Source organism: Podarcis filfolensis (assembly GCF_964270895.1).
Source record: "Podarcis filfolensis genome assembly, chromosome: 3".
Taxonomy (NCBI): Eukaryota; Metazoa; Chordata; class Lepidosauria; order Squamata; family Lacertidae; genus Podarcis; species Podarcis filfolensis.
The window spans coordinates 91,659,019-91,678,321 of record NC_139606.1 but is presented as its reverse complement, the minus strand read 5'-3'; the positions used below and the strand labels follow the sequence as shown (position 1 = coordinate 91,678,321).

General features: G+C 40.6%; 1 protein-coding gene across 15 annotated transcripts in view; it reads left to right on the top strand.

Moving 5' to 3' along the window:
* Positions 1-6,989: 6,989 nt before the first annotated feature.
* DNAH14 (dynein axonemal heavy chain 14) overlaps positions 6,990-19,303 on the top strand; it is a 129,737-nt gene continuing 117,423 nt past the window's right edge. For 9 of the 15 annotated variants that reach the window (XR_014545785.1, XR_014545786.1, XR_014545787.1 and 6 more), the window contains exons 1-9: positions 7,009-7,208; positions 8,912-9,076; positions 11,511-11,617; positions 12,864-13,060; positions 13,528-13,662; positions 15,074-15,207; positions 16,080-16,244; positions 17,779-17,891; positions 19,138-19,200. Coding sequence is in view for 11 of the 15 variants with exons in the window: in XM_083604682.1 (XP_083460808.1) it covers positions 8,933-9,076; positions 11,511-11,617; positions 12,864-13,060; positions 13,528-13,662; positions 15,074-15,207; positions 16,080-16,244; positions 17,779-17,891; positions 19,138-19,200 (1,058 nt within the window). In the remaining 4 variants the exon portion in view is untranslated. Of the gene's footprint in view, positions 7,209-7,708; positions 7,730-8,911; positions 9,077-11,510; positions 11,618-12,863; positions 13,061-13,527; positions 13,663-15,073; positions 15,208-16,079; positions 16,245-17,778; positions 17,892-19,137; positions 19,201-19,303 lie in introns of those variants that run through there. The other 6 variants (XM_083604684.1, XM_083604680.1, XM_083604683.1 and 3 more) reach the window with 4 other exon arrangements.

Here is a 19,303-nt window from a genome sequence, read left to right as displayed (position 1 = left end):
GCAGTAAGTGTTGATTTTTTTCTCCCCGTGCTCTGCAATGGAAATGTTATAGCTCTGTTTGCTGAACAGTTTCACTTTTTATGCTTGAAAATTGTGAATTCCTCTAATCTCCATCCGTGTCAAACTATGGAGGGTGCTAATGAATGTGGCTTGGATCTGCAATTGGAGTCCATCTGAGTTAGCTGTTTATCTAACCTCTTCCGCAGGTGGAGATGTCTGTTGGATGTGGGGTGAGTTTTCCTGCTCTGGTTTACAGCCCGTCACCCTTTGAATTCCGACTTCCTTCCCCCCATGGGCTCTGTGGGGGTGCCAAGGGGGGAGGGGAGAAATGGGGAGCCGCCTCTGAGACTGGGGTATTCGTTGGGGTATTCTGGTTCATGAAGGTGGTTGTGTGAGGGGAGTGGGGGTGTCTTAGGGAAAGTGGGGCAGGATGGCTAGGTGGCCTGGTCCATTGTGGTCTAGTTGACCCCATCACTCCCACTGGTGTGAGTGACAAGGAGGGCAGTGTGTGAATGGGGGTACAGGAGGAGAGGCTGAGGCACTGCCGCTGTGAGGGGGATCCAGGTTTTACCCGCATGAGAAAAGAGGTGTGGCTTGGGGGCAAGATAGGAGCCCTATATTGGCCTGACGACCCCCGGATTGAGGATCTGTTTGTGGAGAGGGCTCCCGGAAGGGGTCCGAAGAATGAAAGAGGGCAGAGGGAATGGACGAAAGTGCCAGAACAGCTTGAGACGATACAGAAACGTGTGGTTTGATCTCCGCATCAACAGCCACTTAGACTAGCTCAAACTCACACAAAAAATGTGCTAGTTAAAGAAAGGGAAGATCCACAGAGAAACAGACACATTGGGAACCTCACATATGGTACAATTTAGTTCAGGTGCCTTGGACATGACTGACTCAGCAATCTGCAAAATATCTAATTAAATACCATGTATTTAATTACCAAAGAATATGGGAAGTAAGGGTTTGTTCATCTGTTTTCATTGAAGCTAGAGATAGCTGTGAGGCTCCCAATATGCCTGTTTGTCCGTGGATCTTCCCATTTTTCATTAAACTAGCTCAAACTTAGTGCACAAACTTTCAAAAACTTCAGTTTAAATGTTGAGGTGACCTGGATACACCTTTGGTAACTCTTTCCTGTTCTTTGTCGTCCTTTGCACCACTGCCATTCTGTGACCCCAAGGAAGCAGCAGAGGGTCTTGCAGCACTTTCCACCTGCACACCTTCACTTGAGGGATCAAACATGGTCTAGTGGCAGAATAGTAGCCCTCAGCTGACTCTCCGTTATTGCGAACGCAAACCCCCCCTCCAAAACTTGAACAAGAGGCAGCCTGCACGCTTCCTTCACTCGTCTGGATGCGACCCTCTTGCAGCTTCAGGTGTTTTGCTAGGGTCGCCCACTTCTCATAGGTGGGATGCAACAAAAGTTGTGACGATTACTACGAGGTAGGCAAAAGCCAAATGGCCAGTGCCAGTTTGCCAGATGGCAAAATTCCTACCAGGCCCCTCAACGGTGATCAACCGAGATCCATAGCAGGGCCAATGCTGAAACCTGAAAAGAGGAAGGGAGGGCGGGAGATCCAGAAAGGCAAGCCAGAGGAAACTCCTTGGCTCGCACCAGAGTTTAAATAGCTCCAGCCCCACCCCCCAGCCAGCCAGATTGGCCGGCCAGGCCAATGATGCGGCTGGGACCTCCTGATGACGCAGGACGTTCCCCACGTCCCGAAACCAGCGGGAGGCCATGCGGTCCGACCGCAACCCTGCCCCACCTGGAAGTGGAGCGGATTTGGGGTGGAAGCTCCATTGAACTCAGTAGGACTTCCTTCTAATTATGCAAAGGATTGGGCTCCATGACTAAAAATTCAGATTACTTTACTAGCTAGTGAGCCTATTGAATAAACTGATCAGAAATACGCTATTACTGTCAGAGCCACTCTGTTATATATTGCTTTGGGTTCTATGCTGAGTACGTGACAGCAGAAAGTGAGAATCTGGCCAGAGAAATCTTATTACGAATAATCCTTTGAAGAGAAGACTGTGCTGTGCTATTTTTATGGTATTAATATGTTAATGACTTCAAGGCTTTGCTTGTATATTAAGAGGGAAAATCTGAATACATATTTGTAATGCAGTGCCGTAAGCTAGTGGCAGAATAATAATGTACAGATATAGCATTACAGTTAAATACTGATATCTTAATGTTCAACTGTTGCCATTTCATTATTTTTCATTTTAAAAGTAGCCAATTTATCTTTTGTTTTGCATATAAAAATGGTTTCTCATAACAGAATTGTGGGTTTCACATACCTTTGTATGTTGGTGAGGCATTTTTTACACCCTCTCTCAATGAAAATGATTTACCAGTATTCTAGGCCTTCAGTTTAAGACCTTGTTGAATACATACCCAGCTAATGAGATACATGAGTGTAAGCAAGGCTTTGGGCATATACCATTGGCAGAATAAGGAACCACAGATGTAAATCAGTAGCTCATTCCAATGCACATCTAAATATATGGATTCTGTCTGGTCACAATGCACCATATTTCAATATCATGTGTATTCAAATGTGCATCCTGATTCACATTCTGTCTTTTTAAAAGTCCAACAATATCTAGATCAAGGCATGCCATTTAATCATGTCTGTCTTAATGGTGAACTTTTAACCTCGCATGTAGCAATTCTGTTTGAGCTATAAATTAGTAAGACTATCCTATTTGGACTGATTTTCAGTGGCCATGGACCAATTTTAGCTCAAAAGATGTGAAAAGGAATTCACATTTTGTACTATTAAAATTTGTCACTTCAGCCCATTTGAAAACTAGCAGCGCAACTCCAGCTTTTTATTCCCTTTTTAGTCATAATAATTGGACCCCTGATAATTCAGGACTTTAACCTTGTATTGGGCCATTCTGAGTTAAACTGTTTATATCTTCAGTGGAATACTATATTCATCCATGGGAGAACCTGACTCACAGCTTTGTACATTAAATATGACCTTTCTTTTGCTACTGGTGGCTAAAGAAGCTACCTTTGTGAATAAAATGTCTTAAAGCTTCCATTTGTGAGGAAAATGCTCGCATTTATTCAGCTGAAGTTACTGTTCTCCAGTCCTCAAGAGGATTAACTAAATTGGTAACTATAGACTAACTCCTTCCTCTTCTTTCTGGTTTGATGAAGTTATCACATATCGCCTGGGTCTGAATGTGCAGCACATGATTTCTCTGTGGGATTTTAGCTGATTGAATGTGATGATATGTATCTGTACATTCCAGTTTCTTGTCTTTCTGCTGATAACCTGATAACCTGCTTAGCAGATACTGTTCTAGATTATTATTAAAAGTTAGAATGCCACGCTGCCATTCTGAATTAGTTTCTTTTTATAAAGCATAATAATGTGCCCTTCTGTTATTCTTTCCATGTATTCCACAAGTACATTCTATTGAAAAGATGTTTACAACATGATCCAGCAGACACTAAGGACATTTAAGTCTTATTGAGTTCATTGAGAAGGGATGTGCATATAACTTTCACATTAAAATACATGCAAATTAAAAGTACTTAGCTTTGACTAGATCATGCCCATAATCTTTTTAAAAAGCAGCTGACAGATACAATCTGTAGAAAGGTTTATCCTTGTTAAATTATATTAACTTAAAGCAGTCCTTTATATGAAAGTTATTTGTAACAAACTTTTGCCTCAACTCCTTGAGATGATCGCAGATAAAAACTGAATAGGCAGACTGATAATTGCGGTTTTTGCTGCAAAAAACTAACATGACCACTGGAATTAGCTCCGTCTGTATTTTAAGGGATATATTAAAAAGCGTTCACTCATGACCGTATAAAGATGGCTCCTACTTGCTTTAATAGCAGTTTTGTAAATAAATCTGTGCAACAGTGAGAAGCAGATGAGCCCATCAGTATGTAGTTTAAGTTTTTGTCATGGTATATTAAATATGTGAGCATAGTTCCTTAGTGTGACATTTGTTCCTGATTCATCCAGTCAGGCTTGATTAAAATAAATGCCTCTGCAAATTTCATATTTGGACTTAAGCATTTCAGATTAACAAATCAAAGATTTGTCACTATTTAAATCTTTGGGATGCCCACATGAGGATAAACCAAGCATGGATTAACCAGATCTGAGCTGACTTTTTACATACTGTTTCAGATTTCCAACAGTCTGGGAGTTTAGATAAGATGACCTTAAAAATATACAATATTAGGTTACTTTAATTATGGACACATTTTACAGTTTATAAGTCACTAGTATGTAAGTACTATCTATATATTAAGGAGTTAAGAGAAAATTCACACATGGTTTCATTTGTGAGCCTGGCTAGTCATTTAAGGCACACAATCCTTCCCTGCTCATGCCTGTAGCATCCCTTTATGGAGGTCTGGATTGTTTCCCATCTTCCCATCTACCACCTTCTTTGTATACTGCAAGTTACAAAGATCTAGAGAGAGATCTGGAGAGAGAAACGAGAAGTGTGAACATTTCCTGGAATTGTCCTTTGCCTGCTTCCATTCACACCAACAAAGTTGTGGCATTTCAACTCATAAATGAGTCAACTGAACTTATTTTCATTGCTCTGAGGGGATGCGGAGAGTGCATTCTGCAATTGCTATACAATTAATATTGTGTTTATTATATTGGCATGGGTGAAATAGGATGTTTGGTTTTTTCCCCACCTCTTCAGTCAGTCATGGGATAAATAATAATATTCTATTCTATTCCTGATCTTTAGGAGAGAGTTCCTATGCTGACATAGTCAAAACAGCAGCACCCAAATGCAAGAAGGTCTTGGCAGATTTGGGGAATCTCAGGGAATCTCAGGGAATCTCAATGAATCTCAAGGAAGTGAGAGCTGGACCATAAAGAAGGCTGATGGCCGAAGAATTTATGCTTTTTAATTATGGTGCTGGAGGAGACTTTTGAGAATCCCATGGACTGCAGGAAGATCAAAACTATTCATTCTTAAGGAAACCAGCCCTGAGTGCTCACTGGAAGGACAGATCCTGAAGCTGAGGCTCCAATACTCTGGCCACATCATGAGAAGACTCCCTGGAAAAGACCCTGATGTTGGGAAAGATGGAGGGCACAAGGAGAAGGGGACGACAGAGGACGAGATGGTTGGACAGTGTTCTCGAAGCTACCAACATGAGTTTGGCCAAACTGCGGGAGGCAGTGGAAGACAGGAGTGCCTGGCGTGCTCTGGTCCATGGAGTCACGAAGAGTTGGACACGACTAAATAACTAAACAACAGCAAGGTTTGCAGCAGTACAGAATATATTTAGAAAGGGGGAGGGAAACCATAAAAAAGGAGAAACCTGACAAACAGCATGGATATTGAGAGTGCGCAGTGGAAGCAGAATGTTGACTGACTTTTGGGTGGTATTGGGTACCAGTGATTCCAGACACATGTGCCCAGGCAAACCCAAAAGTTTCCAGCAGAGTTCCTGCTTTTTCTCAGTTATTTAAAAAATGTTTTAAATTCCATAAGAACTCTTACATTCCAAAGTAGGTGCATTTCATTGTCCATATTGCAAGGTAGAAGTTGCTGTACTTGGGGTAGACAGCCCTGCAGTGTAGTTCACATGAAGTACTGCAGGTCAGGTGCTAAGTGGTTTATAACCCTCCAACGTTGTTCAGCAGTGTTAGACTCCAACTGAACATTGGGCTGAAGCTGATACAGTACTGTACAATAACCCTGCAATGTTGTCCATTGCTTTAACATCCACATTGCAGGCTGGGCTAAGTGCAGCACACTACAACTCTGCTATGTGGCACACTGTTAATATTGCAGGTCAGAGATAAGGCTGAAACTGGTTTGGATTTCCAGTCAGAAATACCCCATACCTCTCAGATACCAACAAAGGTTAATTTACTTAAATCTCCCATTCAGGCCTCCTCAGCAGGCAAAAAAAAAACCCCCAGCTGCACAGGGAAGTCTCATGTTCCAAAGCCATGCATGAAGACTGGCTGAATTCAAACCATATAATCAGAAAGCCCTTATACAAACTATGGGCAAATTATCGATGGCTACTGGAACCAAAGATACCCTGGTGGGTGTCTCCACTAGAGGTACTAGTGGTAAAAAGAATAAATATAGAAAAGAAATGGCCAACATACCAACCATTACTAACAAAAGAGCAGGGGGGTGTAAAATTAAAACCATACGAAGAGATTAAGGACTATTGCAATAGTTGGTTACAGTATTATCAAATAGTGCACCTGTTTAACCAAGATAAAAAAACAGGTTTTGAACAGAAAACTTCTAAACTGCAAAGTGAACTACTGCAGTCAAATAAAAAAAATATATTGAAAATGTACCACCTACTCCTTGAATGGGAACTGAAAGATGAAGTAATAAAAGAAACAAGGATAAAGTGGTCACAAGATCTGGGCAAGACAATACATTTAGATAGGTGGGAAAAATTATGGAGTGTTGAATAATGTATATGGTTTGATAATTTGTTATGTAGAAATTGAGCAATGAAAAATTATTTTTTTAAAAAAATAAAATTTTAGTGGGACAGTCCAAAAAAGAAAAGAATGTGATATAAATGTAAATTGGCTGATGATTGTGCTTGTAACTCGAAATATTTTGAATGATTGTGGTTGTAAGTTTCTTTAAGCAATTTTTTTAAAAAGTGATTTCAGAACTGTAATATTTTGATATTTTAATGTAAAAATGTGAAGCAACAATGCAGTTTGATTCAAAGACCGAAGTCCCTGTTTTCAGTCTGGTCTGCCAGTCACAGGTTACTAGGGCTGGCCCACCCATGAGGCAAGGTGAGGCAGCTGTCTCAGGTGGCGGGATGCATAGGGGCTGCAGATCCCAACGTCGATCTTTATTCCTGATGTTGATCTTCACTCGCCCCTCCTTCCCTGGCTCTTGGAACTGACGTCCAGGAGCCGCAGTGGATTCCACTCCTGCCCTTGTAGGGCGGCCAATCACGTGCGGAGAAGGGGCGGGGCCTATTCCTACCGTTGGAATAACGGTCACTTCCTTCAGCCTCGGTGGGGCGGGTTTTGCCAGCTGGTCCCTCTGAGAGCAGGGGTGAGGCCTGGTCACTAGAAAGAGACTCAATATTAACGCAGCCATTCCTAAGGAAGGAGCAGCCGCGAAGAGCATCTATTGTTTCCGTACCGGAGAAACACACGACCCCTTCCTTCTCTCCCCACCATCCTTCGTAGGTCGGTGAGAGGAGAGGGACTGGGAGACTTTCCTCAGGTTATGTGGGGTGAGAGAAGGGCGAAGCATTAAGGAAAATAATTACAGGCTCCTCCCCCCCTTCTCCTTTAAGGGAGGCATGTGATCCTTGATAAAGTTAATTTTTTGAAGAATTTATCGGGGGGCAGGACAGCCCCCTAACTCCAGATCTACTTCCTGCCTTTGCCACAGGAGCAAGGCTATTGCCCTGCTTCTCTGGGCACAGCAAAAAACCCAACACCACCTTGGAAGGGATTTTTTCCTTAGTTTTTCCTTTTTGCCAGTTTGTTCCTGGTTCCTTCTTCCCGCTCCCTTCCTTTATCCCCTCCAGGTTTTCACTCTCTCCTGGCTCCATAGACCTCTATATTCCTTCATCTCTGCTGCTTCATTTCTATGCCTATTTTTCCAGGCCTACAACCTTTTTGGAGGCCTTTGGTCTTCTGTAGCCTCGGAAAGGACTGAAACATACAGTTTCAACATTTGCTTCTGCAACTTAAAAGCCAAGGTTAAAAGCTGTAAGGGAGAGTTTTTTAATACATCAGGGAGATGGAGGTATTTGAAAACAGATTCTACTTTTTTGAATTTCTGCCTGTTTTGCAGGTCTTTTAAATCCAAAAACAAATGGGAAACCCGACAGGAAAGAGGTTGCCTGCCTAATGTGACTTGATGAGAAAACCAAATGTTGTAAAGCTTAGGATGTTTTATGTATTTTTAAATAGATTTGCATGTAGGTTCGCTTGCACCAGAGTTGAAGGCCCCCCCCCAATAATTTTGTACAGGTATTGTATAGAGATAGGTCAAATAGGTTAGAGGTGTATGGAGCACTAGCCTTTTAAAGGCAGGCTGAGATGTAAATAGTCTGCATCAAAACAATAGCTTTTATCATATGTCACAGATACTCTGCAAGCTCAGTGTAAGTTTTCAGTTATGGCCATTTGAAAAATATTTTTTGTTTTAAGGTATCTCATAGTTTCACAGCTGTGTAAATTACCAGCATAAATGACTTGTAAGAACATAAGTGCCAACTCCTAGGGGCCAAGGTCCCTTCGGACCCCCCCCCCCCCACAAATTGTTAGGCATTGCTGTGGGCATTGCCAAGGGTTGGGGTAGGGAGGTGCCCCCAACTCAAGTAAATAAATAAAAGTACTTAACTAACTGAGAAGAGAAGACTCCCTGGAAAAGACCGTGATGTTGGGAAAGATTGAGGGCACAAGGAGAAGGGGACGACAGAGATGGTTGGACAGTGTTCTCGAAGCTACCAGCATGAGTTTGACCAAACTGTGGGAGGCAGTGGAAGACAGGAGTGCCTGGCGTGCTCTGGTCCATGGGGTCACGTAGAGTCGGACATGACTAAACGACTAAACAACAACACTTAACTGACACCCGCCCCCCAATAAATCGTGGGTATGCCCATGGGGATTGCCATTCAAATGGTGTGCATGCACAGCGTTTTATGATTGATTATGCAGACCCCCCCCTATTTTATTCAAGCTGGAACCCTTGGTCATTGTCATTCTTATATAAGATACATATTTTAATTAAAAATCATGACAAGCAAAACCTCAGGGGTTTTTTTTAAGTTGCCACTATAAATGGGGAGTATAATTTCTTCTGGCAATAAAGAAAAATATCATTGAAAACAGGTTGCCACATTTCAAAAATAATATGATAACTCTCTTGGCAATAGGACCAAAGATACCAATCCAAGATGGATAAAAAGAAAAGAGGACGCCAAAAATCACTGGTATCTCGTCTCCAGCTTACACCAGAGAATACTAAAGTACCACATATGGTTGAAGGAAAATTTATTAAGCCCAAACAAGCTTCTATGGAAGATGTGAGACCGCTGGCAGTGAGATTCTATCATTTTTTAATTTGTACACTGAGTAGCAGTTGCTTGTTAATTTCTAGTGTTTTACAGTATGTTCTTTTAGTGGCTTATCTGGAAACAAGCAGTAGTAATGCATTTAAAATTACGGTGTTTTAATAGTAAGTAAAGCAAAGCTAGTTCCCTTGCCAAATGTAAGATGTTACAGTAACTGATGAGACATAAACTGGAGTTTACCCTGCACAAGCTGAAATAGATTCATGTGATTGGACTATCTAGTGGAATGGTATCTAATAACTTGTGATGAATTGTATTATTCATATTCCAGCTATAGTCTTTCCTGGAGAAGATGAGCTGCAATGTCTTCTATATGGACTGCACTCAGAGATGGTCTGGAAGATTCAATTGGTCTAAAATATGGCAGACTGACTTTTGTCTGGTGCTCACAGGTTGGAGCATATAACTCCAATCTGATAGAGGCTTCACTAGCTTTCTTTTTGTTTTCCAACACAATTCATAGTGCTGGTTCTAGCTTTTCCCATATAGCCATAAGTAGTTAAGGAGCAGGTAACCTTCAGGACCTAAGATCAAACTCAGAGGCCTTTGTCTCATTGCCTTTTCATGATACGGTATTCAGATCGTGAGCATGAGAGTCAGATGTTTCTGTGGAGGTTCTATGGTTCTGGAATATTCTTCCAGCTGAAAACTATCAGAATCTCTCTGTTTCATCAAAACTCTTGTTTCAATGTACCTTTAATATGAAAACATTTAGTTCAGCTCTGCATCACTTGCTGTTATACTGTATTTACGCGAATCTAATTCACCATCGAATCTACTGCTCACCTCAAATTTAAAAACCTTGAAACAAAAAAGGTATTTGCTAGCGAATGTAAATATGGCATCAAATCTAATGCGCACCCTAATTTTCATGATGTAATTTGGCCAAAATAGGTGTGCATTACATTCAAGTAAATACAGTAAGACTTGGGGTGAGCATAGTACTCCTATGTTCTTCCCTGTCCTCAAAAAATTATCTGTGCAGTACGTCTGAGAGACTTGATTTCAGCACTGATATAAAGATGCATGCTTTCCCTTTGTACTATCTTGAGGAGGGATGTAGTTTTTTTTTTTTTTTAAAGTGCTCTTGAATGAGAATGAGTATCCTAGTGCAGGTGGCATAACTGTAGTGACTGGTTGACTATAATGCTAAAGTGCAAAATCAGTGGCGCCACCTATAGGGGCTACAGCACCCACAATATTTTGTGCTGTGAAAAAAACGGCCCTGAGGAAGTGCCGGCCCAGGCCCAGCTTTTTTTACGGCACAAACGCATGCGTGCTGCGTCGCAAAGTTATGGCATGCAGTGCAGCACGTTGTGCACCCACAGTCAAGGATCCAAGTTGGCGCCCTTGTGCTTAATGTTGGCTACACTGCATTTCATTCCAGTTCTGACACAGTAATGTTGTCACTGGTTTTTCTTATCCAGTTGTTTCCAGCTGGGATTCCTTCTTCTTTTTAAAAATATTTTTTATTAAATGTTTAACAACAAGCATCACATTTCCAAAATAAGAGCTATAAAACAGCAACTTAAATTTCCATAATAGTAACCACACAATAACTGATTTGATGTTATGTCAATAAAATATACAAGATCATAAAAGATTGCAACAAACTAAGCAAAAGGCAAACAATATCTATTAAATCATGATACATATAAAAAATGAAACACACCCAAGATAATAGTGCAAAATCTTAAAATATATACTGCTTTGAGATGGATTGAAGTGATATAAATAATTGAACTTTTATTCAAAATATTCATATGGATACAGCACCACCTAGTGATATAACAGATGTTATGAAAAATAGATTATATGAAACAAAAATAAAATAAAATTCCCCTTTTCCCATAGGGGAGCCTAGTTCACCAAAGAAGGTGGTGGGAGGGTAGAAAAGTTATGTCAACCATACAGTACAAAGAGCTGGTGCCAGAAGATTGCCATATTCAGTTGTACTCATAAAATCTATACAGTTTACCCAAGTTGCAGTAAAATTGTCTTTTTAAATTTGTCCTTGTGCAAGTCTAGGGTTGCCATACATCCGGGAAATCCCCAACATGTCCTCGGGGGGGGGGACATGCCCATCTGGGGGGATTTTTACCTTTCAATGAAAATGTCCGGGTTTTAGGGGGACGGTGTTACATTTATCTATTGCCTCAGGTGGCTCTGCTTACCGTGGCCGCTGCCAGCCTGAGCTGGGGAAAGAGGTGCACGGGCATGGCAGTTCTGTGCACCTGCACACCTCTTTTCCTGGCTCAGGCTGGCAGCAGCTCAAGCTGCCCTCTTTTTTGCTCTTCAAGAGATGGCAACACTATGCAAGTCTCAATCTATTCATCAGCTTTTCCAGTAATGCAATCTGCCATACCTCTTTATACCAATTTGTAACATTTACTCCTTCCAGGTTTCATCTGCGATTCCATCTGAGCTTCGCACTGCTGTTTACAGAGCAGAGGGCTCAAAAAAACACAAAGTCAAAGCAGAAGAAGGCAAAATGGGTTTTGCATATGTGTACGTAAACTTTCTATTGTGTATGTTCTGCTTAGGATTTAGCTTGTTGTTCTTTTCCTCTTTTTAACTGTTCCTCCTCTTTTTTGATTTGATAGTGTGTCTCTGTAAAGCACAAGCAGGGAGCTGATCTACACAGAAGGAGTTTAGTAGTAAGCTGGCCATCCATCACATTGTAGTAACTCTTAGATTTATATCAAATACCATTACCTGGATTCAGGAGTATTTCAGACTCTCAGCTCGGGTCAGCACTGTTTCTTAAAACATAGATGTAGCAGACTATTTATTTATTTCAGTGATCAATGAAAGTATTAGTTAAGGGAAACAGATCTGTTTATCTAAATAATATATGCGTTTATATAAGCTTCAAAAGACACAAACACTGGATGGAGCTATCTTGGGAAATGCATGTTTCCAAACCTATATTTCTCGTGATAACAGGAATGTGAGGATGATGGCATTACTTACAGGAAAAAATTGTTGGGACAATTGGAGGCTGAACTACTTCCTGGGCTTGCTGTTCCCTCAAAATGCTTCTCCATCCAGCTATCCCCCCCCCCCAGCTGAGATGGTTTTGGAGTGTGGCTGGGAGAAATATAATTAAAAATGGATGGGGAAGAGACATTGGCAAGGGAGATTAGAAGCAAGGGGGGAGATTAAGCACACTTTCTGCCAATCAGTTTCCCCTGTAAGTGTCTCCTTGTTCCCCACATAAGTGTTATGAGAAAACATGAGATTGGCAGCATTCAATTTCTTCATAGTTTTATCATAATAAATTGCTTCACCCCTCCACTGTTGCTGCAATGCTGGAACATAAGCCATGGTTTGCCTAAGTGGTTATCCAGACTTGTGGTTTGTCTCTCTCCAGACGAACCCAAGAGCTATAACCAAGATTTATTCTTAGCTTCCCACTTGTGATTTCTTTGTGGGAACCAAACCACAAGTTTAGGTTTGACTGTAATGCTAAGTCAACTCTAGGTAGTACAGCAGGAGGAGGAGGTGAGGAATGAAGTAGCTGCAATTCTCACTTAGTGTACCAGGATGTCGTTCATTTGCAAAGTGACATGAAAAACAGGCCAATGTTTCTGCCCTCTTTTAGCTGAAAATTAATTTTATTTAAAAACAGCTCCTTAATGTGATGTTTTAATACACTGTTTCCACTGCATATTCTGGGGCATGTAAAAGTTGTTTCCATGTGCTAAAAGTATCATGTAGAATAGTCTTCATATTTTTCTTCTTGTGTTTTTAGTTTCTCAAAAATACATAAGGAAAAGATAAAACCAATTGTTGGTCAATGTACTGAATTGACTGAATGGGATCAGCACCAGAGCATGGAATACTCTGAACTGGGAGATATGAATGATGAGAGACTTTCTTTAGTTCCTCTTCGGGAAGAATCCAGCTATATTAGTGATGTATCAACTGATATTTCCATTGAAAGTAAAGGTATAATAGAGAGACTGAGACTGTTTTTAAATAGCTAAGCTAGTAAAAGAATTCTGAAATGGTTAAGAATTACAATTTCCCCCTTCTCTCCCCAATTTCTTATGCACATCATGCAAGTGTGCAGAGATTATATAAGGAAAATCAGATTTCGCTTGAAGATGTATGTTATTGTGTGACATGTTATGTATACACACACATGCATGCATACACAATCTGCAACTGAGATGTAATTTGAGACACATTTGGGGAAGGAAGGACTAAATTCAGCCATGGGCTCCTTTTACTGCAGTTACCAAGTTATTTTCTCTTGACAGAGATGGATGCCATTCACTCATGAGCAATAGAGAATATTATAGAGAACAAAGAATATTAAGTGGAAACTGGCAATGAGTTTCAGTAATCATATATCCTGGGCTTCTAATTAATACAGGTGTTATGTAATTAATTATATTGGTTATCTGTTCCAGGTGAAAATGAAAAGTCTGAAATTCTTCCTGTTTCTACCCATTTAAGTTGCCATAAAAGAACATGCATGAAATTTCAAGCTGGTTACGATCACAAAACTATCAGAGAGAAAAAACCTCCCTGTTATGATAAAACTGGTGTGTATATTGAAAGCCAAATGCTGTTGCCACATGCACTCTTGAAGTCAGTACTTCTGCATTTGTTTTATCCATGGATGATTTTTGTCTGCGATGTAGCCAATGAAAAAAAATTACACCAGACAGAATAACGCATTTAAGCAAAGTAATTTATGTATAATATAATCCATTGAAAAGGCATCTAAATGTGACACATGCACTTTTCATCTCTCATAGTGACCCACGTTAGAATGTATAAAACACATCTAAATCATCATAATTGAAAGTGTAATAAAACATTTAATGCTGCAGTGCAGAATAATCCTAAACTCAGAACAATTTTGTAAGGCATCTAAACAAAAGCTTCAAAAGCTTGGAAGAGAGGGAAAATTCACTAAAGAAGGCGTCTCTTCAGCATTTTGTCCATCTGTGACTCCAGGGGGAGGGAATTCCTGCTTCAACCGCTGTTTTGCAGGGAAGAAATGCAGGGGATTTTGAGAGGTTTGGCGAGAAGATTTGGGTCTGAGGAAAGATGTCAAGGAAGGAAGGGTTACTTTTCTGAGCCCTGGAGTGGTTCAGAAAAATCTGGGTTTTTCTGTTTCCTCCCCAGAAGAACTCAGATAATTTTCAAGCTAATTGAATGCAAATTAGGGTGAGTTGACCTGTCTTTAAATATAATGATTTCTGCTTTGATTTAAGCCAGCATCCACATTAAAAAGGACTAGCATGTTTCAAACTGGGAATGTCTGTTTTGCAGAAGCGACTTGCCTCAAACCAGAAATTACTGTTTATGTAATAGAAGCACCCCATGCCAAACAAGACACACCTCTTAATGGACTTAAATTAGTCATACACATTGATTTCAGTAGGTCTACAGTGTGATTTAGTTAGATCAGGGGTTGTCAACCTGGTCCCTACCGCCCACTAGTGGGCTTTCAGGATTCTAGGTGGGTGGTAGGGGGTTCTATGGCACAAGCTGAATCCTCCTTCCATCGAGCACTGGTGGGAGGTAAGGAAATTTTACCATCAAGAAAGATCCATTGGTGGGTGGTAGGTAAAAAAGGTTGACTATCCCTGAGTTAGATGAATCCTTTGTGTGCATACTGTAAATAACCTACACAGACTGACCAAGCTTTATATTTAGTCATAGTTCTATCACTTTATGATGTCATAATTTTAGAATGGCATGTGGATTTTTACACATACAAAGACTTAATCTAGTATTTTTAATCTTTTGTTGGAAGCTGCCCAGAGTGGCTGGGAAGCTAGATGGGCGGGGTATAAATAAATTATTATTATTATTATTATTATTATTATTATTATTATTATTATGATGATGTTATTACTGCTTTAACCAAAATTTCAGGGTTGTTTGGAACATTTATAATGTTTATACACAAAATAATACTCACTACATTCTTTTCTCTTCCAGAACCCATTATTGACGATGTAGTATCTCATATTTTGAGACTGAGAGATAAACTAGGGTGGGAGACATCATTACCGCGACGTGGATTTGTAGCTAAACCAGCAACTTTAGCTAATTTTCAGAAGATCACGTTGCCGGTATTTACCTTTTCAGTTCAAGTCGGTTTGTTTAATTTATGTATTTACAATTCAGTTTGGAACCTGTTGAAGATAATGAAAAATTGTCTTTGATTTTGATGGTTCTGTATTGTGGTTGTGCCACAAAATCCTAGCAAAAAAAACCAGAGAAGTGATGCCTTGGGTTCTGGTTTTCATTAGGTAAGCTGGCATGGAAGAAAGGTAACTCTAGCTAGTATTTGATAGATGGAGAACTTTTACATATTATGTCTTTAGCTTTCTATTGCACCGTAACTTAAGGACTTCGGTTTTATAATTAAATGCTTTCAATCTTCCTTCTGCATTTGCTTCTTAAATATTCTGTAGTATTGACTACAGTATTGACTAATGATTATAGATAGACAGTAAGATAGATAGATGGATAGATAAATCCATATCCTATCTTATTAAATAAAATATTTCCTGTTTAGAGCTGCCACTTTTGTTCTTGCACAACACTAGGTCTACTTCCTAGGCTATTGTTTCTTTCTGTTTTGGACTAACAGCACTCAAAATGAGATCTAGCCACCTTAATGTTTGTATTGTGAATTGCTGGTGCTTCATTATTAATAATTATTAAGATCCTTAAGAGCATTTCTGTTTATTTCCAAGGCCCAAAGATTGTGGATTCACACATTGTCCAGCTACATTGATTTTAATAAGACTTATGTGTCTTTACAATCTCAGTGTTTCACAAACTTGGGTCCTAACTGCTGTTAGATTCCCATCAGCTCTAACTAGCTGGGCCAGTGGACAGGGATGATAGGAGTTGCAGTCGAACAACAGCTGGGGAGCCAAGTTTCAGAAACACTTGTTAAGTTCTTCATTAATTCATTTTGATTTTCTGTTATCAGAAAGGTGCATTACAGAAAGATGATGGAGAGTTTGTATATTGTCTCATAAGAAGTAGAAATGACCCTAAAGCAGACTATGATCCATATGACCTCCAAGTAGTCTCTCCAAGTATGGCCAAACAAAGTAAAGAATATTGGACTGTTACAGCTTCATATGTATCCAAGGTAAGCAACAGGGAAAAGCCTGCATAAAAATGGCTTTTCAGCTCTCTGCCTTGCTTACTGGGCTCTGAGAAATGCTGTCACAGACTTCACAGGCTTTGTGAGATCTCACAAGGTCTCTGACAGTTCCGCAAGATCTTGTGCCAGCTCCGAAAGGTAAGGTTGCTCATGCAGAGGCAGTTCCAGAAGGTTGTTTTGACTTTATGTGATTTACGGGCTCCCCCCCCCCCCAACATAACCCCACGCAAGAAGCGATCCTACTGTACAGTGGTACCCCGGGTTAAGTACTTAATTCGTTCCGGAGGTCCGTACTTAACCTGAAACTGTTCTTAACCTGAAGCACCACTTTAGCTAATAGGGCCTCCTGCTGCCGTCGCGCCACCGGAGCATGATTTCTGTTCTCATCCTGAAGCAAAGTTCTTAACCTGAAGCAATATTTCTGGGTTAACGGAGTCTGTAACCTGAAGCGTATGTAACCTGAAGCGTATGTAACCCGAGGTACCGCTGTACATCAATGAGAATTCCTGATTCCCTGTTTTCTAACAAAGCAACGACTAATGACCGCTCCCCGCTTAAAACGGGGGGCGCCCTTTGCGTGGATGCGTGCAGCCCCTAGATCTGGAGCGGCTCCATCAGCATAGGCTTGGCTTTGCCTTCCCTCAGGTGGGATACCTGGAGGTCTCCGCCTACCTCAGTCAGTTGTCCAGTCCCACCTGGGGGAAGCGTTGCCAAGGAGACCAGGCCAGGTAGGGGAGGGATTACCTGCCCACACAATAGAGGGGAGGATCTTACCTGGGAATCCTCAGGACTAAAAGGCATCCTCTCACTATACTAAATTAGGTTTCTGACACAAAGAAAGCTTGGGAGGAAACCTGGAGTAGACTTTTGTCCTGAGTTGAGTATGTTTTCAGAGGCACTTTGCCCTTAATTCTTGGTGTATGTTGGCTCACCTGGGCCACAGTAAAAAAAAATAAGTAAATTCCATAAATTTAAAATCTGACAATCCCCTGTTCTACACAAAGTATGCCTTCCAAAGCAAAGGGTCTAGTTGGAATTGGTTGTGTACTGATGGCTGGATCTCCTAACTGAGTCAAGTGACATAATTGTGAGATTATCTAAAAAGAAATGTTTCTGAATTGTAGAATCAATGGTCAGGTTTTCAGGCAAAATGGTAGAATTCCTGTGTGTGACATTCATATTTTTTTCATTAAGTAGATGTAAAAAAACATAAATAGTGGTAAGTTGCACTGCTTTGGTTCGCCAGAAGCGGCTTAGTCATGCTGGCCACATGACCCGGAAGCTGTACGCCGGCTCCCTCGGCCAATAAAGCGAGATGAGCGCCACAACCCCAGAGTCAGCCACGACTGGACCTAATGGTCAGAGATACCTTTACCTCTACTAATGTGTTTATAGGGTGCTGGTTAATTATAAAAAAACACATCTATAGAGGTAAGAAGGGAGAAACTTCACAGTTTAAAATAAGCAGAAGCAGTTAAATCTTTGAACTCCTGAAAGTAGTTTTGCTTCATTTTTCTAGTTTACTTCAGTGTGTGGAAAAGAAGAAATGGAAATAATACCAGTAATCGAGTGGTTGTGTGAAAGACAAATTTATTATGCATTACGAAGTATCGATATATGTTTTAATTTCAGGTAAGAGATTGTATTATATTTTCAGTACATTATAGGCTGAATCCTGGAGTGCTATTCCTCTTACAGAAGGGCTTTTTCTGTTACAACACAATATCTTTGCATGAGAAGGGAGAATAGAAATTGAATGTTGTGCTTCAGTTTGCACAAATCTCTTGCACAAGGTTGCAGTCTTTTCCACAAGGTCTCAAGATGTGTGCCTGCAAAAAGCATTGCACAATTTCTCCTAATTAATCCATCCTAGGCACTTTGTAATTTGCACAGTGTTACGTAATATCTTCCACCAACTCTTGCACAACTGTTTATGTGTCACCAGGGGTGCCAACTTGAATAAAATATTGTGGGAGCCTAGGTATGCCCCACCCTGCATAATCGATCACATGATGCAATGCACACACACCATTTGAATGGAAATGCCCATTGTCTTTGTGGGGGCCCAGCCCCCTCAAATATTTTATTGTGGGGACCAAAGCCCCCACGGCCCCTAGGAGTTGGCTCCTGTGTATGTCACTGCCAGATCTTCTTCTGTTAGTGCATCTCTTGATCCACCCCAATATAACCAGAATTATTATTATTCAAATTATTATTTCTTCCTATATGTTACTGAGGATGTTGCAAGGGGAGACCCCCTAAACCCAATAAATGAATGAATGTCAGAATCAATATTTGGAGTATTGAAGGGAAGATTCCATGCCAATGGAAAAATACAGGTTAAGCTTCCTTTCCAAGCCAGGGCCTCACCTGGGATCGAAGTGTTAACATGATAAAAGATGTTGACTACGCACATTTCACATCAGAGGAATCTTTGGGCCTGGGCAGACATGGGTTGCCAAGGTGACAGGGAGGGGGCAGGCTGTGCACAGTGGGAATAAACACAATCTTCCATGCGGACATTTCCCTATGCCAATTTACAAGGCCCATTCACAGTAAGTAACCAATGTTAGTACTGTATTTGCTCATATTCATTCTTCCCATTGTTTCTACTATTCCTCTCTAGTATCTACTGCCTCCCTCACTGCGTAATTTGCAAGTTCCTTGGGAAAGATACCCGGGGGGGGGTTGGGTTCTTTTGCTTACACTATATTAAGTTCACAATGCTGCTGCTACTGGAGTTGAGACCTTTGAGTAGGGTCTGATTTTAAATATTTAAATATTTCCTTTTTGTGACAAAATTGAAGTAAACATGTGGCTATATTATCTTTTTGTTGTGCAATCTTCCAGATCTCTTTCTCTACTTTTTTCTTTCTAGAAAGAGGAAATACTTTATCACCTGGAAAAGCAATGTTAAGAGATCAAAAATAGAGAACAGCAAGTAAGTGTGAACAAAATATATTAGTGTAAACAGTTTGTGAAACTAAGGCAGCCCTGTTTAGGGAAGTTTTTAATGTTTGATGTTTTATCGCCTCTTCTTCTTC